Below are 23,802 nucleotides of genomic sequence, written 5' to 3'. Positions count from 1 at the left end.
AGCATGAACATGAAGAGAAAGGAAGAAAGCTTTAATTGCTTTATCAATCTTACATGATGGGACCTCACCTGATTCAAACAGAAACTGGAAAATCATTTGGCAAAATAAGGGATTCCCCCCTGCCAAAAATTAATTGTCTCAAACCATGATGTAGTGATGGGTTACAGTCCAATTAATAATATCCTGTATATTTCCATTTTTCCCCTCTTTCAGCTATAAGGTGTGATTCAGGTTCAGAAGCTACCAACATCTGATCTGTAAATAAATGTTCACCAGACGCAGTTGTAATTTTCCAGCCTGTGGTTTCCACACGCCATGTGGATTTCACCAAAAATTCGCATTTACTTGGGGCAGGGCCACAAGAGTTTTGCGAAGAGCTAACAAAAGCTCCAAGGTTTTTGGGCAGAGCCCTGGCAAAGCAAGGCTGCTGGTGAGTAACCCCAAGAAGTGTGCACAACCTCTGCCCTCCCCATCCTCCCCTTTCCAAATACTCTCCCTCTAAGGAGCCACATGCAACCTTCCAGTTTGAACATTTTAATTATAAAGTTACAAAACATCACGGTTCTTTATACACATTTTGCATGAATATAATGTAATAAAATGCAAAGCCATGTTTATACACATCTTCAGCTATCTTTCCATACTCATTACCTTTTGGTGATTCAAACCAGAAACCATTTTTAATTTAAATCTCAAGAAAAAAACTTTAGGCATATAAACAGCCCAAAATATTAAAAGAAAAAGCAGAGGGGTCGATATTAGGATATTTTTGTGCTTGGATACTTCAAAACAGGTTTGTTTCCAAAACTCTTATTTTGGTCAGCCTGACTGAAAAGGTGCTTTGGAAATAAAAACTGAGTCTCCAGGGTAAACTGAGGCATGCACTCAGGAGTGTGTGTGTGGATGGGAGTGAAGCCTGGATCACAGAGGGCGTGTCCTTCCAGTGCCAGTGATATCTCGGTATCATAAAGCAGGTCCAGGTGTCCTTAGGGCGAGAATGGAGAATTCTCTGCAACAGAGGCCCATTCCAGCGGTCTCTTCGGCAGACACTCACTTAGTCATGAGGGTAATCTGGCTGGACTGCGTGTCATTCTGCTAAAGGCCAGGCCCGGATTGGGCTGCCTGGGCTAGCATCCTCTTTATCCCCTCCCTGCTCCTTGTGTGTCCTCTCCAAAGCGGCCCACTCTGATGGGCACCCTGTTCCTTAGTCGAGGGAAACACAAGTAGCTGGGCTTCCCGCTAGCCCTCCAAGTAAACTCTGTGGTTGTCAGGCAGTGAGAGCCAATACCAACAACAGCTCCTCTGTCACCCATGTCCTTTTCAAGAAGGGGGAGGGCTGTCAAGGAGAAGGAGTGGCAAGCGTCCAGGGTGTTGGGTGAGGGCCAAAGAGAAAGAACCTGTTGTTACACTCCTTACTTCCCCCACTGTTGCTGAGGGGCTTGTGAAAGGAACAGCACTTCTGACTGCAGCCTGCTATTCCAGGGGCCCAGACAGAGGGCAAAGAGCCAGCCACAGCAGGGCAGGGATAAAGGGCTGTTCAGCTGAGCTACCGACAGATGACTGTCTGTTAGACTCGGGGCAGGTGGATGGATGGTCCTAGTGTCCTCAAGTCGCCCACCCTCCCGCACGTGCACACATGTGCTCTGGAGCGCTCCCTTTCTCACTCTCCAGATCTCCAGTTAAAGGCCTCTCAGTGCTGGAAATCAGCTCTGAATGGGAAATTTAGATGCCCAGGAGTGGAAAGTGCTGATGATTTGCATATCTATCACCAGAGAGCCCTGAAAAGAGTAAAACGTGGTTTACAATAGGGGGAAGAAATACATAGCATGTTTCTCAGTTCAAGAGAGGAAAAGTCTTTGCTTGACCAGAGATGGGACTCTTTCCAAGCTCTCTGAACTGACTGTAGTTTTCTCCTGAAATTCAAGTCAGAGACAAAAAACAAAAGCAAATTATAGCCTTCAGGAACCCTCAGAAACATTTCCACAAACTAGTCTGTGATTATTTTTGTAGGCGCGTAGAAAATATAGAATTTGTGTAGAGGGAAATTAGAAAGGAATGTTCTTTGTCTCTGATAGGAAAAGCACACACGTGGGCAAGTTGGGCAAGTGTCCACAGGCTCTTTTCAGAAATTTCGTAAGATGACAGTCCTCAGAAGACAACAGTGAGGTAGCTCAGAGTTTTCAGACAGGGTCTTCTTAAGATAAATGCTCCTTATACAGTTCTCCCTGGGGCACTGCTGTTACAGGGATTGTGGTCACCACCTGATTTTGAAACACAAATCTTTTGATTCTTTCAAATACCCAGAGGAAGATAAGTAGGATACTGACATACTGGATCCAAGCAAACTTTATCATTTCCCAGAATCCTGGTAGATAAGTACAAACAGTTAAGGAATCACAGATGACATTTTCTAAGGAAATGTTAAACCAAAGGGTTAGTTTAGACAGAAAATGGCAAAAATGTTTCAAATACCCTTAAGATAAAAGAGATAATAAAAGATTATTAAGATATAAATATGGATGATTCTGATCTAGAAGAATTACTCAAGAAGAAATAGGAACAGGAAATGAATATTTTTTCCTGTATGAACTGCAGACAGACAGTCATTTGCGTGGGGGCTACAAATGCAGCAATTTCCAGTCTGAGGCTTCCCACATCTGTTCCTTCCTGGGACAACTGAGGAATCCTTTCCTTTTTTGAAACCCAGCTACTGTTGGCCCTTTAACAGAAAGGATATGAGATGACTTCCATGGGGTATCGGATGACAGCATTAATCACAAATGGAGCTTCTGCAGCCCTTCCCACCAGCCAGATGGGGTTGGGGTCAGTCAGGATGGTGGTTACTGCAACACAATGGGGAGTTAATCCATGAACACTCTCTTCGGCAATAAAATATTGAGGGTTATAAAAATACTCTGACCTCTCAGGCAAACTCTGCACTTCAGAACTCATAGCAAAGAAATAATTCAAAAGGAAAGAGAAACTGAATGTTCAAAGTTGCTCACATATTATTTGTTAAAATACTTGTTAAAATAAGTTAAAAACTTGGAAACAGTCTATGTGTTCTACAGTTGTTGAACGGCTAAGCAAAAGAATGCTATGCTACCTCTGAAAAGAAAACCAATTAGAACTTTGTAGCAGTGTGGGAAAATATTTATATTACAAAGTACAAAAGAGAAGACAGATCATAAAGTGTCTCTAAACTATGATAGGAGCTGGGACTTCCCTTGTGGTCCAGTGGGGAGGACTCCGTGCTCCCAATGCAGGGGGCCTGGGTTAGATCCCTGGTCGGGGAACTAGATCCCACATGCATGCCGCAACTAAGAAGTCCGCATGCTGCAACTAAAAAAAAAAAAAAGATCCTGCATGCAGCAACTAAGACCCGGTGCAGCCAAAATAAATAAATAATAAACTATGATAGAAGCTGTATAAAAAAATCTACACATGTACAAAGACTGGAAGGAATTAAGAAAGAAAAGTTGATTTGTAGATAAACGTTTTTGTGTTCTAAAATTCTTTATTTTTGGAATAACGCTGCTAGGGTATTACATAAAATCAGAAAGAAATACTGGAATTGCAGTCCCCTCACTTGTTAAATGTCTCTGTATAGTATCTATGATGTCTGGTTGCCAAGTAATGCTTTAGATGCCTTTAGAGAAAACCTCAGACCACCAACCAGCCAGATGTGCTGAGTCCAGCACACACTCAGGGACAGCCTGAGAGCCCACCTCTTGAAAGGGATGGATACCCTCGGCCTTCCAGCTAGAACCTTGGGTGCTTTCTCCTACTGCAGCTGCTGACATGGGGTGAGTCACGCACAGTCCCTATTTCCATCTGAAAACTGTGGACAGCAACTTGTCTTTGGCTTCTTTTACAGGTGTGGTGTGGGGAGGAACTCACATAGCTATACATATAAACCCATCAAGTCAGCGGTGGGATACATATGGCAGTTAACTGGCACTAACCTGCCAGACCATAGGAGCAGTGGAGGGGATGGTTAGCGTGTGGGTCTTTGGATCAGGTGAAAAAGGACAAGCCCTGAGCAACCTGTTCACCTTCCATAACTGAGCATTCACTGTTTCGTTCTTAATAAATAAATGTATTTATTTATTTATGGCTGTATTGGGTCTTCATTGCTGTGCAAGGGCTCTCTCTAGTTGCAGCGAGCAGGGGATATTCTCCGTTGTGATGTGTGGGCTTCTCATTGTGGTGGCTTCTCTTGTTGCGGAGCATGGGCTCTAGGCGCGAGAGCTTCAGTAGTTGTGGCACACAGGCTCAGTAGTTGTGGCGCACGGGCTTAGTTGCTCCGCCGCATGTGGGATCTTCCCGGATCAGGGCTCAAACCCGTGTCCCCTGCATTTGCAGGCGGATCCTTAACCACTGCGTCACCAGGGAAGTCCCAAGCATTCACTGGTTTTGATACTTTCATATGACGTGGGCTCTAATTCTGTTTCTCTCCAATAACGCCATTAACCTGCAAAGTCCTTGAGAAGCAGCTGAATGAACTCTCCCCATGACTCACCGTTCCTCTCCTGATAGGCAGCAACAATGTGTGTGAGGTCGTAGTCACGGGCAAAAGGGCTGGTCCCGTTGATTACAGATACCTGGGATTCGACAGGAGGATGTGATGTGAGCACCCAAGCGGCTTCCCCTCTTGTTTTTCCTGGTGTTTTTTTTTTTTTTTTTTTTTCAGTACGCGGGCCTCTCACTGTTGTGGCCTCTCCCGTTGCGGAGCACAGGCTCCGGACGCGCAGGCTCAGCGGCCATGGCTCACGGGCCCAGCCGCTCCGCGGCATGTGGGATTTTCCCGGACCGGGGCACGAACTCGTGTCCCCTGCATCGGCAGGCGGACTCTCAACCACTGCGCCACCAGGGAAGCCCTCCCCTCTTGTTTTTCTACCCTCCTGCCCACCCAGGCTGACCTCAGAGACAACCCTCTTTTGCTTGGTGGCCCATTCCAGTATTGATAATCTTTTCTTCAAGGATGAATGAACTCCTTTGCAACAATTTAAGTCATTTACTCTCAGTCTTTCTTTTTGCAGGGACGGAAACAAGGGGTCGATATCCACCTTTTACACCTTCTACACGTTAAAAGCTATTTATAAAATACCCCTTTCTATTCCAATGGGAGAAATGATTAATTTTTTTTAAGAGACCACATTTTCAACTCCTTTGTCTTTTTCTTGCTCTTGCCTGGATTCTCTCTAATTGATCTCTTTGAAATACAGAGATGGAAATAGGATAAAGTGCAAACAGTAAGCACATAATCCTTTGAAGAAAAGAAAGATCTGCCCTCTAATATCATATTCCTGTTGACATAATGTAATATACAAACCTTCAAATAAAAAGTGCTACATTAAGTATATATCTGATAGTCTCCTCCTTTTTAAAATACGCATGTTGGGACTTCCTTGGTGGCGCAGTGGTTAAGAATCCACCTGCCAATGCAGGGGGCATAGGTTCGAGCCCTGGTTCAGGAAGATCCCACACACCGTGGAGCAACTAAGCCTGTGTGCCACAACTACTGAGCCTGCACTCTAGAGCCCGCGAGCCACAACTACTGAAGCCCGCGTGCCTAGAGCCCGTGCTCCACAACAAGAGAAGCCACAGCAATGAGAAGCCTGCGTACCGCAACGAAGAGTAGCCCCCACTCACCTCAACTAGAGAAAGCCCGCGTGCAGCAACAAAGACCCAAAGCAGCCAAAAATAAATTAATTAAAACAAAACAAAATGTATGTTGATTATAGCTAGGTGCCACGAATCCCAATTTATCTGGAACAGTCCTGGCTTATGCCTATAACAAATGATAACATCTCATATTCATTTTCTAAAGTAGCCCAGCCAGGGACTTCCCTGGTGGTCCAGTGGTTAAGACTCCGTGCTCCCAACACAGGGGACCTGGGTTCAGGTCAGGGAACTAGATCCCGCATGCTGCAACTAAAAAAAAGATCCCGCATACCACACCAAAGATCCCACACGTGGCAACAAAGATCCCTTGTGCTGCAACTAAGACCCAGTGCAGTCAAATAAATAAATACTAAAAAAAAAAAAAAAAAAAAGTAGCCCAGCCCAACTTATACGGGCCTCCCTGTGATAATGTAAAGGTTAGTAAAAAGTGATCAGATGCATGAGTTTTGGCCTCAGAGAGACAATTCATGGCTCCGTTACTTTCAAGCTGTGGGACTTTGGGAAAATTAATCAACCCCTGTAAGCTCCAGTTTCCTCATGTGTGAGATGAGAGTTCATTCTCACATCAACTCTGAGTGCTTACAATGCAGCAGGCACTGTTTCAAGCGCTGGGGTGAGAGAAGACAGAAGACGGCAGCGCTTTTACCACTGAGGGAGATGGCAAATGAACAAACTGAAAACCTCTCTTTCATATTTCGGGTGGAGGTAAGGGGAGTAAACCTGGGTGAGGAATGATGGAGGGACAGGTAAATGTTCTTTAGAAGGAGTGCCAGGGAAGGACTGTGCTCAGGAGCTTTGAACAGGGACCAGAATGGGGCAACAGGATAAGCAACCTAGAAAGGAGCATAGGGGGACAATGACAGGACCAGCGGCTGGAGAGCAGGGAAGTTGCAAGAGAAGGCATCTCATGAGGTTGCTGTAATGATTAAATGAGATAACACATTTAAACCTCTTAACTCAGGCTGGCATGTTATATGCTTAACAAATCGTGGTTAGTATTCTTTTTCTTTTCTTCTTCTTTTTTTAAAATAAATTTATTTATTTATTTATTTAGGCTGCATTGGGTCTTTGTTGTTGCGCGCGGGCTTTCTCTAGTTGCCAGGAGCAGGGGCTACTCTTCGTTGCGGTGTGCAGGCATCTCATTGCGCTGGCTTCTCTTGTTGTGGAGCGCAGGCTTCAGTAGCTGTGGCACTCAGGCTCAGTAGTTGTGGCTCATGGGCTCTAGAGCACAGGCTCAGTAGTTGTGGTGCATGGGCTTAGTTGCTTTGCGGCATGTGGGATCTTCCTGGACCAGGGCTCGAACCCGTGTCCCCTGCATTGGCAGGCGGACTCTCAACCACTGCCCCACCAGGGAAGTCCCAGTATTCTTTTTCAAATATTTTACATGAACTGAAAAAGATCAACTGAAATAAATACACCGTGTGTGTGTGCCCACGCGTGCGCGCACCCAAAAACTATAAGCAATTCAATTCTTAAAAACAAAGACATATTCTTTTCCTCTCTTTTTACATGTAAATACAGGGGTATCTGTCTCCATATTTTAAAATAACTCATGGTAAGAATTCCTCAGAAATCCTTTTCTATGCTACCCACAAAGACATGCTATTTCCAATGTTCCTTTCTCCCTCTTCAAAGAACTTGACAAACAGTAACATACAAGGACTTCCCTGGCAGTCCAGTGGTTAAGACGCCACGCTTCCAATGCACGGGGCATGGGCTCGATCCCTGGTCCAGGAACTAAGATCCCACATGTCGCGTGGTGCGGCCAAAAAAAAAACCCCAACACACACACACACACACACACACACACACACACACACACACACACACACCAGTAACATACAGAAAGAAAAGAGATGGACAGTAAGCAATATCCTTACGTTGTACCGAACATCTAGGCCACGATGGCTTAGGGGCTGCTTCTGCTGCAGCCTCAGGTCTCCGTTCACATATAACTGGGACCCCGGAACAGCAAAGGAGGATTGGAAGAACGCCATGCTCTGCATCACGAATGTTGACATCCTCTGAAGTCATTAGAAGGAGAGACAGTATCAATTTCGGCCAGATCCAAGGGGCTCTGGGTTCTAAGTGTCACCTGTCTGTAGTTGAAGCCTAGCCATCCCTCCTATGCCTCACTCAGCCATGCAGGAAGCACTCTGCCCAGAACCCTCTGACCTATTAATAGCTCATGTAAATTAATGTGACCTCAATGAAAAACATGCAAATTTAACTTCTGCAGTGAAATCCCAAACGACACCTCTGAAAAGTCTTCTGCAGTGTGGGTTTTCCCAGAAATCAGAAAGGGGGCTCTGTTCTATTGAAAGACAAAAGGGAGAGGACTCACGTGCAGTTGGTAGGAGAAAGTCAAGATGAGCTGCACACCAAGAACGTGCTCCGTGGACTGCAGGGGAAGCTCCAGTTTAAAATGTAACATGTCCATTTTCCCATCCTGGTTCCTGTCTTCTTCTCTAGTCTAGGAAAGCCAAAAGAGGCCAGTGACCTCGCTCCTTAATAAGTCTGGGAGGAATGCATCTCACTGTTGGACGTACACAGTGACTCATAGTTCTGCCACACAGAGGCATTATCTTCCTCACCGGAAGAAAAGAGAAAAAGGGACTTCCCTGGTGGCACAGTGGTTAAAAATCCACCTGTCGATGCAGGGGACATGGGTTTGAGCCCTGGACCGGGAAGATTCCACATGCCGCAGAGCAACTAAGCCCGTGCACCACAACTACTGAGACTGCGTTCTTGAGCCCGCGAGCCACAACAAAGAGTAGCCCCCGCTCGCCGCAACTAGAGAAAGCCCGCACACAGCAATGAAGACCCAACGCAGCCAATAAATAAATAATTTATTTTTTTAAAAAAAAGAAAGAAAAGAAAAGAGAAAAATACATAGGTATAAGTGGATCAATCGTGGTGAAAGAGACACATATGCATGGCCCCTAAACTGCATACTTGGGCTTCTCAAATGTTCTAGGGCCAAACTGAAGAAGACCTGGAAGTGGCAGTAACGACAGTGTAAACATCTGGATGCATTGTTCTTTTTCAGTTGCCTCATTTGCTTTTTTGGTTTTATTGCTGGTGTTTTCTTTCCTTTTTAGAAACATGCCTGAGTTTGTATGGAACATTTAAATAGCATATCAAAACAGACTTCTACTTCTCTAGAAGTCAACTTTTTAAAACAGAAAAGAAAGAATCCTAATCATTATGCATTCCCCAAACAGACTCAGCAGAAAAACACCAAGCTCTATTTATATATTCTTTAACCACAGTGCTTTGATTCAGATTCTCAGTGTTGGACTGATGTCAGGGCTTTATAGCCTAGTGCATCTTTTAGTACCAATGAATACAATGAAAAAGAAAGCTAAGTAAAATCAGTGAGGCATGAAAATTACACAGGTACTTTATAAATTATGGCCATGAAAGTAGGGAAGGGACCTCCCTGGCGGTCCAGTGGTTAAGAATCCGCCTTCCAATGCAGGGGACGTGGGTTTGATCCCTGGTTGGGAATCTAAGATCCCACATGCCACGGGGCAACTAAGTCCTCGGGCCGCAACTCCTGAGCCTGCACACCACAACTAGAGAGAAGCCCCAGGGCCGCAACTAGGACCTGACGCAGCCAAAAATAAATAAATAAATACTAAAAAAAAAAGTAGGGAAAACAGAGATCCAAGGAGGGAAAAACACAAATCACAGATCCTTAAAAAACATCAGAATCCAGTCTCACCTCATAGTGACCCTAAAATGATCCTAAAATGACTAGCAGGAAAGACTCACTGAAATGTGATCACTGGTGACATGATTCCTTGCCACAACTCGGGGTCTTGTTACTACAACTGATCCTTTTCCACTGTAGGTTCCCAGAAGGATTCTGCTATGGGGTATCAGCATTCCCATCTGAATTCCCCATGTACTGATTCATTTGGTTTTCCACCATATCTTTATGTGGGGGAAGAGATTCTTTGTTCTTTTTCAGGCTAGTAAGGTCGTTTGAGATGGAGATATCTCAGTTTTCAGAACCTTTCAATCATTTCTTTCCTTCTAGACAATAATGTCCTTATCCTAGGCCTTGTTATAGAGAAACCTACCCTCTCTTTCTGTTGGATACTATTTTCTCTGTCCTGTTACATCAGCTTTGCCGGTGTAGGCGAGGGATATCTGTTACCATGGCTGACGATCAGGTTACCGAGGCAATTATGTATTAGCAATTATGAGTAGGATGGAAAAGAGTCTGTGAATTCACAGGCTTGTCTTCCTGTGAATTTTTTTCAGTTGGTATCTGGGAAGATTTGGAAAACAAATCAGGTTAACTCTCTGCAGTGGATCCATGGCTTTTCTGGATCTTTAGGGTTGGATAGGAAGACAAAGATCAACAACTTGCAAGAGAGGAGAGTGACCAGGAGGGAAATGCCAGAAGAATCCAGACTCTAACACAGTCTGAGAGGGAGAGAAACATGTTTCATTTGACCTTTACAATAAGGTGAAGGTAAGCAGAGCAAGTACTATCCCCATTGTATATATGAGAAAACCAAGGCTCAGAGAGATTAAGGGATTTATGGAGTATGGCTACTATTGGTAAAGACAGGATATGAAACCACATCTTTGACTTCAAATCTGATCCTCTTTCCAGGACTAAAATGTCCAGACTTAAACTCAAGGAGAAGATGTCGGTTAAGAAAGATCTTTTTGCAAGAAGCCAGCACACTTTTACGCCATGTTCACAGAGGACAGAGATCCAGCACAGCACCATAACTGGTATCTACTTGTTAAATCCATTCATTAACCTGTCAAATATTTTCTTTTCCTTTTTTTTTTTTAACATTTATTTATTTGGCTGTGCTGGGTCTTAGTTACGGCACGTGAGATCTTTTTTTACTTGCGGCACACGGGATCTAGTTCACTGTCCAGGGATCGAACCCAGGCCCCCTGCACTGGGAATGTGGAGTCTTAACCACTGGACCACCAGGGAAGTCCCAACCTGTCAAATATTTTCTGAGGGCCTACTATGTGCCAGGCATTGCTTCAGGTTCTGGGAATATAATGGCAAACAAAATGGACAAAGTCCTCACCCTAATGGAGCTTACATTCCCAGCCAGGGAGGCAGAAAGTAAATCAACAGATATGTGCTAACAGGTAGTGCTAAGTGTCACAAAGAAAAATGAAGCAAACTAAAATTAGAGAATGACCAGGACAGAACAAAAATTTTTATACAAAGTATTCAGGAATACCTGACTGTCCGAGAAGTCAGGTGAAGTGAGGTGATAAGACATATAAATGTCTTGGGGAAGAGTGATCCAAGCTAATAAAGCACACATACTCTGGGTGAAAGCGGGTCAGTGTTTAACGGAGTGAGATGAGGCCAGTGCAGCTGAGCAGAGTGCATGAGCTGGAGACAGTGGAAGATGAGGGCCCAAAGAGGCCCATGGGGATGAGTGATGGTGCAAATGGTGCATCTCCCACAGAGGACCTGTCACCAAGTAAGACTCTCGCTCCCTTGGGGCTGGCAAGGTGAGTTACATCGCTGTGCTATCACTTGGACCACTGATGGAATCAATTAGTTAATTCCATTTACTTCAAACCAAGCTTAACACAAAATGCAACAGCTACAAAGGCAGGTGTTCAATGAGCTAATACTTTTTCTTAAACATTTTTAAAATATTTATTTATTTATTTATGGCTGTGTTGGGTCTTTGTTGCTGCACATATTTGCGGCGAGCAGGGGCTACTCTTTGTTGTGGTCCGTGGGCTTCTCATTGCGGAATACGGGCTCTAGGCATGCAGGCTTCAGTAGTTGTGGCGCACAGGCTTAGTTGCTCCGAGGCCTGTGGGATGTTCCCGGACCCATGCTTGAACCCATTTCCCCTGCATTGGCAGGTGGATTCTTAACCACTGCGCCACCAGGGAAGTCCCCTCAATGAGCTAATACTTCTTTAACACAAGTTTAGGATTAGTAACTAAAATCCAATGGGTGTGTCTGGCTAAGAGAATTCATAAATCACACCATCACCTTATTTCTATAAGGTATATGTGCAATTTGGAGCAATTTTTATATCCACGGTTCATCCTGTCTCGTCCCTCTGCACACCCCAGGAGAGAAGTATTATTACTAGTAATAATTAGCAATAGTTAGAGAGGCAGGTACTGTCATCCTCTTTATATAATTACTTTGAGGCCAAGAGAGGGTATGGAACCCAATGACAGAACTGGGGTTAGAACTTAAGTTTACTGACTCCTGATTCTATAATAGCCCATAAGAACCCTAATTTCAAAGATTTCTGGAGTTAAAACAGGTAATCCTTTACAGATATGTGTGAAATCAATACTAACATACTAGATAGGATAAATACAGGCATCGTTGGATTTAGTCAATGCCCATCAGTCCACCTGTATCAATCAGGGTCCAATCAGGAAGGAAGAAATGAAAATAAACAGTTATTTTAACAGGGGAATGTAGTATAGGGGATAACTAATAACACAGGCATTAGTGGACTAAAAAAGCAAACAGGGAACACTTTTTGCAGGATAACTACCTAGGGCCAGAGAAGAAAAGGAAGAGGCTGGCGTTACCTCAAGGAGCTAGGACTCAGACCTCAAAAAGGGAGTGCTGTCAGCTGGTACTGGTACCTTTGGAGCTAGGATGAAGAATCCATGAGGGAGTCAATAAGGCAGGAGGAAAGATGTACTCCTTGCTGTTTGCATCACCCCAGCAATGGTTCTTCACCCTGGTTGCAATTTCTGGTCTTCTGCCACTCCCAGAACAAGGCTCACCATGCCTCCTACTGGCAGAATCTAACAGGGAGCCAGTAGGCAGAGGAAAATGTGGTTTTCAGTATCTCAGCATGAGCATCACAAAGGAGAGTATAGGAGGGTAGGTTTGGAGCTGAGACAAGACCTAATAACCAGCACAGCATCTGACAGTAAGAGTAGCTGTATATTTAACTAGTGCCATTGTTTCCACAGTGCCTTGACTTGCAACATTTTTCTCATCAGGGATTCTACAGTATTTGATAGTTTGCTGGAATTTTATTTGGTTCCTGTTTGTTTTCATATCTTTTATTCTCTAGAGTCATACTCTTTTTTTCCTTTTTTTTTTTTTTTTTTTGCTGTGCCACGTGGCTTGCAGGGTATTAGTTCCCTGACCAGGAATCAAACCCAGGTCCTGGCAGTGAGAGCACAGAGTCCTAACTATTGGACCACCAGGGAATTCCCTAGAGTCATATTCTTTTACTGAAGGTTAATTTCCTAGTTTATACCAGTGTCCACTTTACCATATACTTGTCATCATTGGGGTTTCCCATTTTTTCTTTTTAAGCTGATAGTACTCTTTGACACCAGTCTTTGGGTCTCCAGCAAAGTAGGAACTACTACTCCATGTCTCCTAGACATATAAAATCCTTGCTACCTGTATTTCAATTAACCTAAGATACCATTAATTATAAAATGTACCAATACTTTATATACCAGTAAGAAAGCAAAAATATTTCCAATTAAACTATGACACAATGCTTTCTAATCACTAAGGGTATTTATGTTATACTTATTGAAAGAGCTTTTAGATTTAGGCATATTAATATCAGATATCCTATTTATGCACATAGAAAAATATATGCAAAATGAATTGATCCAGGGATTCTTAAAACTTCTTTACATCATGATTCTTTGAATCATTTTTTGACTCAGTATTATCCATACTTTTCTATGCAAGTTTGTCCTTTGTGCCATGAAGCACACTGCTGCTTTTTTACAGCATTTAAAAAACATTCACTAAGGGAATTAAAATTCACTGGTCTGGGTTTATAAGCAGGCTTTAAAATTCTGTGGAGTTATCTTACTATTAAGTGCCTCTTGAACCTTCCCTTACCTGCTTATCACTTGGTTCTTAGGGTTAAAATGTTTTATTATTGTCTCTGGGGTTTTCTTTCAAGTTGCTGATGTCCCTTCTGCAAGTTTTGGTGCTGGTACTTTTGAGTTTTCATATGTAGTCAATGAGGACTAGCCAAGCCTGTCTTCTGGACAACAGCTATTGTAAGATACCACTGACAGGGCTTCCCTTGTGGCGCAGTGGTTGGGAGTCCGCCTGCCGGTGCAGGGGACGCGGGTCGTGCCCTGGTCTGGGAGGATCCCACGTGCCGCTGAGCGGCTGGGCCCGTGAGCCATGGCCGCTGAGCCTGTGTGTCCGGAGCCTGTGCTACGCATTGGGAGAGGCCACAGCAGTGAGAGGCCCGCGTAAAACAAAACAAAACAAAACAAAAAAGATACCACTGACAGGCAGACACATTCTGATTTCGGAGAGGAGAAAAAACACGTCTCGGACACACAATACTCTCCACTCATCTTCTTGCATCCTCTTGTAGTCTTCAGCCCCCATATTCTCTGGGTCACACATGTTTAAAGAACCAAGTCAGGCTCATTGAGGAAAAAGGTCACTCTGTGCTTTTTTTCTTCTTTCATTAGAAACAAGAAACTTGACTTTTAAAGCATTAAAAGCATAGGGACTTCAGAGACGCTGTCCAAAGTGAGCTGACTAAAGCAGAAACAAGGCCGTTTCTGACTTCTAAGGCATTTTCCCAAATTAGCACCCGCAAAGCCACCTCCAAGCATTTGGTCAAACTTTTTTTTTTTTTTTTTTTTGCGGTACGCGGGCCTCTCACTGTTGTGGCCTTTCCCGTTGCGGAGCACAGGCTCTGGACGCGCAGGCTCAATGGCCATGGCTCACGGGCCCAGCCGCTCTGCGGCATGTGGGATCCTCCCGGACCAGGGCACGAACCCGTGTCCCCTGCATCGGCAGGCAGACTCCCAACCACTGCGCCACCAGCAAGGCCCTCATTTGGTCAAACTTTGACCTAAAACCACTGCTTCCTTGGCTCTCTGGGCAGTTTCTTGGACAGGTCGTAGTCAGTCTAGCTTTATGTTCAGAGTTAGAAGAGTATTTTGCTGCACTAGGGTTAAGAGTATAAGACACAAAAGAAGAAACCTTGGGGACTTCCCTGGTGGTCCAGTGGGTAAGACTGCGCTCCCAATGCAGGGGGCCAGGGTTTGATCCCTGGTGGGAGAACTTGATCCTGCATGAATGCCTCAACTAAAAAAAAAAGATCCTGTGTGTCACAACTAAGACCCGGAGCAGCCTAAATAAATAAAAATAAATCTTAAAAAAACCCCAAGAAACCCTTGAGCTGTAGTCCTGACTGCTCAGCTGAGAGCTAGAAACTGTCACTTAGCTCTGAGTCTCATTCTCTTCATCTGTAAAATGAGGGTATAACCTCTACCTCACAAGGTTACTGTGAGGCTTAAAGAGATAATATATGTAAAATATCAATGGCTAACACTTTACTAAGTGATTGTTAAAGGCCAAGTATCACATACAGGAATTTAAATGTATTATCTAATGATGAAATGCTTAGCATATGCCAGAGGCATGGTAAATCAATAGCAATTTCAATTTTATTCATTTATTTGGCCGTGCTGTGGGGCTTGTGGAATCTTAGTTCCCAGACCAGGGATCTAGTCAGTGAAAGCGCGAAGTCCTAACCTGGAAATTCCCAATAGCAATTTTTTTTACTATGGCTTGTAAGCATATCACCAGGATATCACCAACCTGCTTTTAAAAAAATTTAGACATAATTCACATACCATAAAATTCACCCTTTTGCTACAATTCAGTAGATTTTAGTATATTCACAAAGTTGTGTGACTATCACCACCGATTCCAATTTCAAAACATTTTCATCAGCCCCCAAAGAAACCACATACCCATCCCCACTAGCAGTCACTACCCGTCTCTCCTCTCCACCAATTAATTCCCCAAGTTCCCGGAATCCCTAATCTACCTTCTGTCTCTACAGATTTGTCTATTCTGGACATGTCATCTAAATGGAATCATACAACATGTGCTGTTTTGTGGTTGAATTCTTTTACTTAGCAAAAAGGTTCATCCACGTTGTAGCACACATCATGACTCCATTCCTTTTTGTGGTTGGGTAATATTCTATTGTACGGATATAACATATTTTGTTATCCATTCACTCACTGATGGACGTTTGGGTTGTTTGGACTTTTTTTTTTGAATTGTTATTGCTCTTATGAATGAGGCTGCTATGAACATTTGTGCACAAGTTTCTGTGTACACATGTGTCCTCAATTTTGGGGGGTACACATATGCCTAGGAGTAGGGATGCTGGGACACAGGATAACTCTATGTTTTTTTCTTTATTTTGGAAAGAAAATCACTTTATTCTAATTAATTCACAAACAAAAGCTTGTTTAAGAGGCCAAACATCCGCCCAGCCCCAAACTCAATACCATCTCATGAGCTTCTACATGGTGAGAATACCCTCTTCCACTGCAATTCTGAAGCACAAAAGCTATTAATGATCGAGGAGAGGCTTAACTGGTGGTTTCACACTTTATATCTTCACTATCAATTATATTTTTAATGCTAAATCAACATGGTCATGAGAGATGATTTTTCATGTCTTCAGTTGGAACTTCTTGATGAAGCTAACCTGTTCGCCAATTTGCACTCTTTCAGCACCTCACTGAAACCTTCACAAAGCTTAAGGTCACCCTGGTTCAGTGCACACTCCAAAAACTATTTCACCTGAAAAAAGCATGGGCCATTCTGCTGCTGCTGTGCCGGCTGGGTTCCCTGAGGCTCCCGGTAAGTGACGTCAGGCCTTGAGGGCTCAGCATTACTTCCTCTACTGAAGCCACCAGGGAAGGCATGACCCAGAGTGTGGCGGACGCTGGCTGCAGTGGTTGCCATCTGGGCCATCAGACCTGGCTGCCGGGGAGCAGCAGCAGGGGAGCCAACAGCAGACGGTGGAGCCGCTGCTGGTGGCTGAGCTGCGGGCGCCTGCCTGGGCACGGTTCTCATCTGAGGGGCCCGGCTGGCTGGAGGGGCCACGCCGAAAGCACAGCTTCGGCTTCCAGAGGAATCTTAAATGCGCGGCGAAGCGGGGACTAGAAGAGCGAGGATAACTCTATGCTTAACTTTTTGAGGAACTGCCAACTATTTTCCAAAGTAACTGTGGCATTTTATATACTTACCTGCTTTTAAAATTTTACTGGTTTTTTGGTTTGCTTTTGTTTTACATGGCGCTTTCTAAATTTTTCCTTTAAAAATTGTTGTCATTGTAATTTTAAAATTTTGAATATGTATTACATTCCCATGTTACAAAATTATAATGGTACAAAAGGCTATGTAGTGAAAAATTTCTCTCCCACCTTAACCTCAGCCACCTAGTTCCTTCCCCAGAGCAATCAATATTGTCAGTTTCTTTTGAATTCTTCCAGAGATAGCTGAAGCATGCATGTGTGTGTATGTAAATACACACATTCGTGTATTTTGGGGTTTTTTTTTCTATTTTTATACAAATGGAAGCATATTATATACAATTTTTGTTTTTTACACTTATCAATTTCTCTTGGAGGTAATTCCACATCAATAGATATAAATCCAACTTCATTAAAAAAAAAAGCTACGTAACACTCCACTAGGTAGATGTAACAACTTTTTAAATGAGTCTTCTATTGCTACATAGGTTGTTTACCATTTTTTAAAAAATTTATTTATTTTATTTATTTATTTTTCGCTGCGCTGGGTCTTCATTGCTGCGCGTGGGTTTTTCTCTAGGTGTGGCGAGCGGGGGTTACTCTTTGCTGTGGTGCTTGGGCTTCTTATTGCAGTGGCTTCTCTTGTTGCAGAGCACGGGCTCTGGGCGTGTGGGCTTCTGTAGCTGTGGCACTCGGGCTCAGTAGTTGTGGCTCGCGGGCTCTAGAGAGCAGGCTCAGTAGTTGTGGCGCACGGGCTTAGTTGCTCCGCGGCATGTGGGATCTTCCCAGACCAGGGCTTGAACCCGTGTCCCCTTCATTGGCAGGCAGATGCTTAACCACTGCACCACCAGGGGAGCCCTGTTTACCATCTTTTGATGCTACAGACAATGCTGCAATGAGCAACTTTTTACATATGTCATTTCACATGTGTGCACAAACCTTAGGATACCTTACTAGAAGTAGAAGCAGGCACATGAATTGGTAATTTTGACATATATGGACAAACAAATATGGTCCTTAAAAGGGTTTTATCAATCTACACTCCCACCAGAGATATACAGGAGTGTATGCACAATTCCCTACAGCTTGCTCACCGTGCTACGAAACTTCAATTTTTGCCTATTTGATAGATAAAAATGATATCTCAATTATTCTTAATTTGCATCTAATTACGAGCACGATTTCATATGTTTAAGAGTTATGTGTTGAGAAATAGAATACTGCCTGCCACATCAGTAAACAAAGGATGTCACAGTCATTAGCGATTACACCCACGCTGATGGTGAGCTGGCGAGCCCTGAGGGAACTCAGGACAGAAACAAAGAATACCTGCCATCTAGCAGCCATCAGACTGCAGCCACTCCCCATGGTGCACCCTGAGGAAATTCAGGATGTGAAAACACAGGATACTGGCCCCAGACAGCTGAGGTGCATATCAAAGGAATGATTTCAGTGAGCCCAAACTCTAGCATCTTCCCATACATAGCAAAGCGCTAAATTCCTTAACTTGAGATCTAGTTTTCTTTTACTAACAGTAATCTTTTGTTCCTACTACCTGCCCTTTGTTGCAAAACTCCTGTATATCCTACCTCACCTCCTTGGAGCAGTTTTCTCAGGGTTACTAGAGATGCTGCCTCCTAGGCTTGAAGTCCTCAGTATGTCTGCCTAATAAAACATAACTCTCAACTTTTAGGCTGTGCATATGTTTTTTTAGTTCACAGTGTGTTTTGTCTTCTATAAACTGTTCATATTCTTTGCCCATTTTTTTACTAGGTAGTTGGTCTTTTAATTATAGATCTGTAGGCACTTTATGTTAGGAAAATTAGCCCTTTACAAGTGATACAAATAGTAAAACTTTTTTCCTTGTTGTCATTTGTATTTTGGCTTTGCTTATGGTTTTCACCAGGCCAATGATTTTTTAAATTATATACTTGCATTTATCAAAAAAGTTTCTTTTATGCCTTCTAAATTTTACGTCATACTTAGAGATTTAAAAGCTTTCACTCTTGGGGGCTTCCCTGGTGGGGCAGTGGTTGAGAGTCCGCCTACTGATGCAGGGGACACGGGTTCGTGCCCCGGTCAAGGAAGATTCCACATGCCGCAGAGCGGCTGGGCCCGTGAGTCATGGCCGCTAAGCCTGCGCGTCCGGAGCCTGTGCTCCGCAACGGGAGAGGCCACAACAGTGAGAGGCCCGCGTACCGCAAAAAAACAAAAAACAAAACAAACAAAAAAGCTTTCACTCATTTGTTTCAGTACTTTTATGATTTTAAATTTAATTTTGATCTATCTGGACTTTAATTCTGCTGTACAGTCTCTGAGGACTAGCTCCATCTTTACGCACTGATTTAAAATGCCACCTTTGTCATATTAGGGTCCATTTCCATACTTTTTATATAATTCCCCAAACCACACTACTTTACTTATTAGAGCTTTAAGGTATACTTTAATATCTGGTAGACCTCTTTCCCTTGTATTGATATTATCCTTTTTCTCCTAGAATTTTTGCTTACTTTTTTTCTGTACTTCCTTTATATCTTCTAACTATTTATTTGTATCTCATGATTTCAAACTGTTCTCAAACTAAGAGCTCAGCCAGCAAGGAAGCAAATAACTTACTGAGAAAGACTGTAGACAAGGTCATAAGTTACTTATAGAGGCTTAGAATGGAGAGAAAAAAAAGACTAAGAAAAAGGAGCTTTGGCTTTATGTTTTACAGTGTAAAACTGCCCAGTATTAAAGAGGATTGATAGCTCTGGACACCATAAAAACAAGAGGTAGTCTTGGCTTCACAAAATCGCAACACACACACACCAGAAGTAGGGGGTTGGTGGGCAGTGCTCTCAAGGGAGTGGTTTCTGGTTACAGAGATAAGAGGCTAACTAGCAATCCAACTGGGAAGCCAACCCAGGTCATGGTGGATGAACAAGTGAAAAGAACACATGAATGAAACCTAATGCTGTATCCTTGTTTTCATGATTATTTTAAGTTTTCATGATTATTTCTTAGACTCAAGTAACCAGAAAGTATGACAGATAGGAATAAACAAAGGTAAAGAAAAAATTTCTACCAAAAATTTAAAAGATAAGGAATGCTAACCTAAAGTAAAACTAACAAGTTAATTTTTTGTGTGTTTATAATACAAACAAGAACAACAACCTTTGTTTCCACTTTTGGAAAGGAAACACAGGTGGAACAGAAGTACAGTGGGTTTACAGGGAAAAGGAAACGTACCTCGATGCTGGACTCTCCCCCGCAGTCACCCTTCCCCAGAGGCATTATAATCTCAAATGAGATTTGAGAAAAAATGGGCAATATGTCATGATTAGGGAGGAGCTGCGAAAATAAATTTGTCTCTACTCCGCTTCTATTTTTAAATAAATTTAAAAGACCTGATCATTTAAAGAATCAAAGTGTTCAACAATGTTTGTTACAAAAACCTGCAGGCTTCCACCCACAGGGCAACTAATTTTGCCTCATTTACCTTATTATTTAGAAATGTATCTCCATGTCTTTACACAACCTTGGCATTGGCTGGCACTTCTCAACTTCCATTTCAGGCATCCTCTATTGTCTTCCCACAAGGAGGGATGATTTAGTTTTCTTTCCCCCTCCCTTCCAGCCAGCACTGCCGCCTTCCCATCCCCCCAGTAGCGTTAAAGTCTTATTCTGGTTAGTTAACATTCAGTGTTCACCAAATTATGATATGTAAATCCTATTCATAACTCTGATTGCTTTTCCTTACTTTTATTTTTCTGGAGTTAATAATTATTTTATTTGCTTGCTTAGTTTTCTATGTATTTATACAATTTCAACAAACAGCTTCTATTCCAATTCCTCACAATTTGATGTCTAAAGGTGTATGACTTATTCAAAATCTTGTTCACTGCAGTATTCTACTAGTGAAAAAGTAAAAGCAAATCAAAAATCCACCAACAGGCAACTGTTAAATCCACTGCAGTTTTCCATACCATGAAATACTTTGCAGACCCTAAAACGAAGGTTAATTAACAAGTATTGATACATGTACCAAACTGAGCCTTTAATTTTATGTCATTATACGTACCTGTAACTCTTTAATATTTTACAATGAGCATGCATTTTTATAGTCAGGAAAAAAAAGGAAATTTAAAGTAATCATAAAAATAATCGGAATCATATTTTGTTTGCGGTTATTCATATGACCAATCAGATTTTTAAATTTTTGTCATTTTGTTTAGTTGCTGGGCAAAAAGTCAATTTTTTTTTTTTCCGCTGCACAAATTTGACTGTAGGCCAATCATCTCAGAGATGTCTAAAGAGATTCAACTTTGGAAGAAGGAAATCCAGATTTTTCCTACTTCTAAAGGAAAATGTTTTCACAAAATGAGTGTAAAGGGGGTGATTGTATAGGAAGCCCTCACTTATCTTGAACCAGATACTAGATTACAGACAGTAAAATGCTTCATTTTCATCCCAGACAGCGGCAGGATGGAGCGGCATCTAAGGAGGCGAGCCCAGGGAGGCGGGCCTGGGCCAGCAGCACATTCTGCGGAGGTTGCTTAACCAACCAGCACGTTGGCTTCCGCGTGTCAGTCTGCCTAAAAATGCCTGACCTTTCCGTTCCTACCGAGTGCTGATGCACTACTGCAGCTGCACGACGGGGTAATTAACTAGACCACCACTCGGCCTTCACGACTTATAAGGCAACTTTCGCGACCACCCTTCCATTAGGAAGGGGCAGGCCCACGGAAATGACGGGGTCGGACACAGGTTGCCCCCCAGGTTTCTGGCCTCTGTATAGGTCACAGACGCTGACAGCTGTAGCTAACTTTATTGGGGTGGTGGACGGCTTGGAGAAGTCGAATGAAACAACAAATTTGCTCCCCAGGAAATTAAACATAAGCTCGGGTCAGTGAACTTGTGCACAGAACTTCCCGTGGGTTCGTGACTCCCTCAGACCCAAGCCGGGCTCCCCCGGACACAGGGGCCGGGGCTCCGGCCGCGGCGCGCCCTCCCATCCCTTCCCCCATCCCCACCGCAGCCCAGTACCGGCGGGCGGCTGGGCCCAGGCGGGAACCACGCACCGAAACGAGCGGGACGCGCAGGTGATCCCCCTGCAGCCGGTTGAAGGCGGGAAACGTGCTCCAGGCTAGGAAACCACCGTGCTCGGGTCCTAGCAAGGCCACGAGCAGCACCTGGTGCTGGAAGCGCACGGTCGGCTGCTCCTCATAGCTGCTCCGTTTCAGCCAAAACCCTGAGGTAAAAAGGGCGGGAGGCGGAGGGGCCGAGGTCAGGGAAGCCGGCGCGGTCGCCGCGGAGAGCCGCGTCGCGCACCGGCCGGGGGGCAGGCTCACCGTGGCTCCGGAAGGCCACCAGCAGCGGCGGGATGTACGTGAGCGCGGCGGACAGCATCAGGAACAGCGCGGCCTTAGAGCAGAGCCCCGCGCGGTAGCCCCGCTCCACTGGGTGAGAGAAGAGCTCGTAGAGCGCCATGAGGGCAGCGGTGAGTCGGGCCAAGAGCTCGGGATTCCTCGGCGGTTCCAGAGATTCGACAAACTTTGGCTTCTCCTGGTTGCCATAGCCTTGGTCTCCACGGCAACCGACGGGGCAGGGAAAGGAACCAATAGCAAGGAGACGGGCTTCGGTAGGGGTGGGGCTAACGGGGCGGCGCCCGCAACTGAAGTGTAGTCGTCGCTTTACGCATTACTTGCGCTTTCCCAAAGGCGGACTGTTTCTGTGTACCAAAGTCGTAGCCATCGCCTGTGTTAACATTTTTGTAAAATAAGATTTGCATAAGTGTTGACTTAAAGTAAATACTTGCATATGTGTCATCTGTTAATCCCCAATATGGTTCATTGTGTACTTAAGTCCAACCAGTCACAGCACACCCTACATTGGAGGAAAACACAGAGAACATAAATGTGGCCGTGGTCCTGGACCTGATCCTGCGCCAAGACCAAACCATGTCTCTTTGTCTCCAAACTTTCTATCGCTTTCATTATACTCCATAGCCGGACAGAAACAGGACACAAATCTCCCTGCTCTTCGAGAGAGAGAAAGGATAATTACTATATAGCTCTGCTATACTTTGTTACCTTAATTGGGCACAAGCTTGGCTACCTGTTTTAGGGGAAGCTATGCTCCTCTCCAAAGATAATGTTGGAGTATCACTTAATTGAATGCTTTCCCCCGACTCCACCCGCCCCCTAGTATTTCGAACATGGCAGAAGGAATTTTTTTTTAACATGGTCAATAGCCAAGTTCTTCATCAAAAGGATCACATTGCAGTTCCAAGAGATAGTGTGACGTTTGTGCTCAGAATGGAGTCCAGTAGTAGATGCTCCTATTTTGAACGCAAGCTAGAAGGATTTTTTCCTTCTAGTTTTGTTGAGGTTTAATTGACATACAGCACTGTATAAGTTTATGGTGTACAGCATAATGATTTGAGTTACATCATGAAATGGTTACCACAATAAGTTTAGTGAATATTGCTTATCTCATATAGATTAAAAATTAAATAGAAAAAATTTTTTTCCTTCTGGTAAGAACTCCTAGGATTTACTCTTTCATATATAACATAGAGCAGTGCTAATTATATTTATCATGTTGTACATTACATCCCTAGTACTTATTTATCTTATAACTGTAAGTTTGTACCTTTTGACTTCCTTCATCCAATTCCCCCCTCCCTCCACCTTGCCTCTGATAACCACAAATCTGATCTCTTTTTTATGAGTTTGTTTTTGAAGTATAATTGACCTACAACACTATGTAAGTTCCTGTTACACAACGTAGTGTTTCAATATTTCTATACATTTCAAAATGATCACCATGATAAGTTTAGTCACCATAACCTAGAAGTGGGTTTCAGATGAAGAGAACAGCCGAGATCCTAACAACACAGAAAGAGGTCAAGATGTCCCATAAGGGGAAACTATCCAGGGCCCTTACCACAGTCCAAGGTGACAATGTAATCAGCCATGTCATTTTTTTGACATATCTGGTCCATTACCACTCATTTTTGCTTTAAAGCTTTTCTGGGGTGGCAACACAGCTCTTAAATACAACAACTGTTAGGCTTAA

At 43.6% G+C, this 23,802-nt stretch overlaps 1 protein-coding gene and 1 pseudogene across 3 annotated transcripts; both read right to left on the bottom strand.

Annotated features, from left to right (window-relative positions):
* Positions 1-529: 529 nt before the first annotated feature.
* TMEM231 (transmembrane protein 231) lies at positions 530-22,212 on the bottom strand (the record flags this gene model as incomplete). 2 transcript variants are annotated; one of them, XM_079907752.1, is made up of 7 exons in its annotated part: positions 530-2,365; positions 2,727-2,843; positions 4,523-4,604; positions 7,569-7,712; positions 8,033-8,161; positions 21,804-21,973; positions 22,074-22,212. In XM_079907752.1, coding segments are annotated over 7 exons (783 nt in total). In that variant the 3' UTR covers positions 530-2,363. The 2 variants fall into 2 exon arrangements, with proteins under 2 accessions (XP_079763878.1, XP_079763877.1); XM_079907751.1 differs by lacking the exon at positions 530-2,365 and having other exon boundaries at positions 2,530-2,843.
* Positions 16,138-19,071, bottom strand: LOC307179077 (putative coiled-coil-helix-coiled-coil-helix domain-containing protein CHCHD2P9, mitochondrial; annotated as a pseudogene). Its single transcript has 2 exons — positions 19,050-19,071; positions 16,138-16,623 (listed from the first exon to the last, which is right to left on the bottom strand). The product of its transcript is annotated as a putative coiled-coil-helix-coiled-coil-helix domain-containing protein CHCHD2P9, mitochondrial (transcript).
* Positions 22,213-23,802: the final 1,590 nt, after the last annotated feature.

The sequence above is a fragment of the Stenella coeruleoalba genome (assembly GCF_951394435.1).
Source record: "Stenella coeruleoalba genome assembly, chromosome: 20".
Lineage (NCBI taxonomy): Eukaryota > Metazoa > Chordata > Mammalia > Artiodactyla > Delphinidae > Stenella > Stenella coeruleoalba.
Note: the sequence above shows the minus strand (reverse complement) of the source record. Positions and strands in the feature narration are given on the sequence as shown.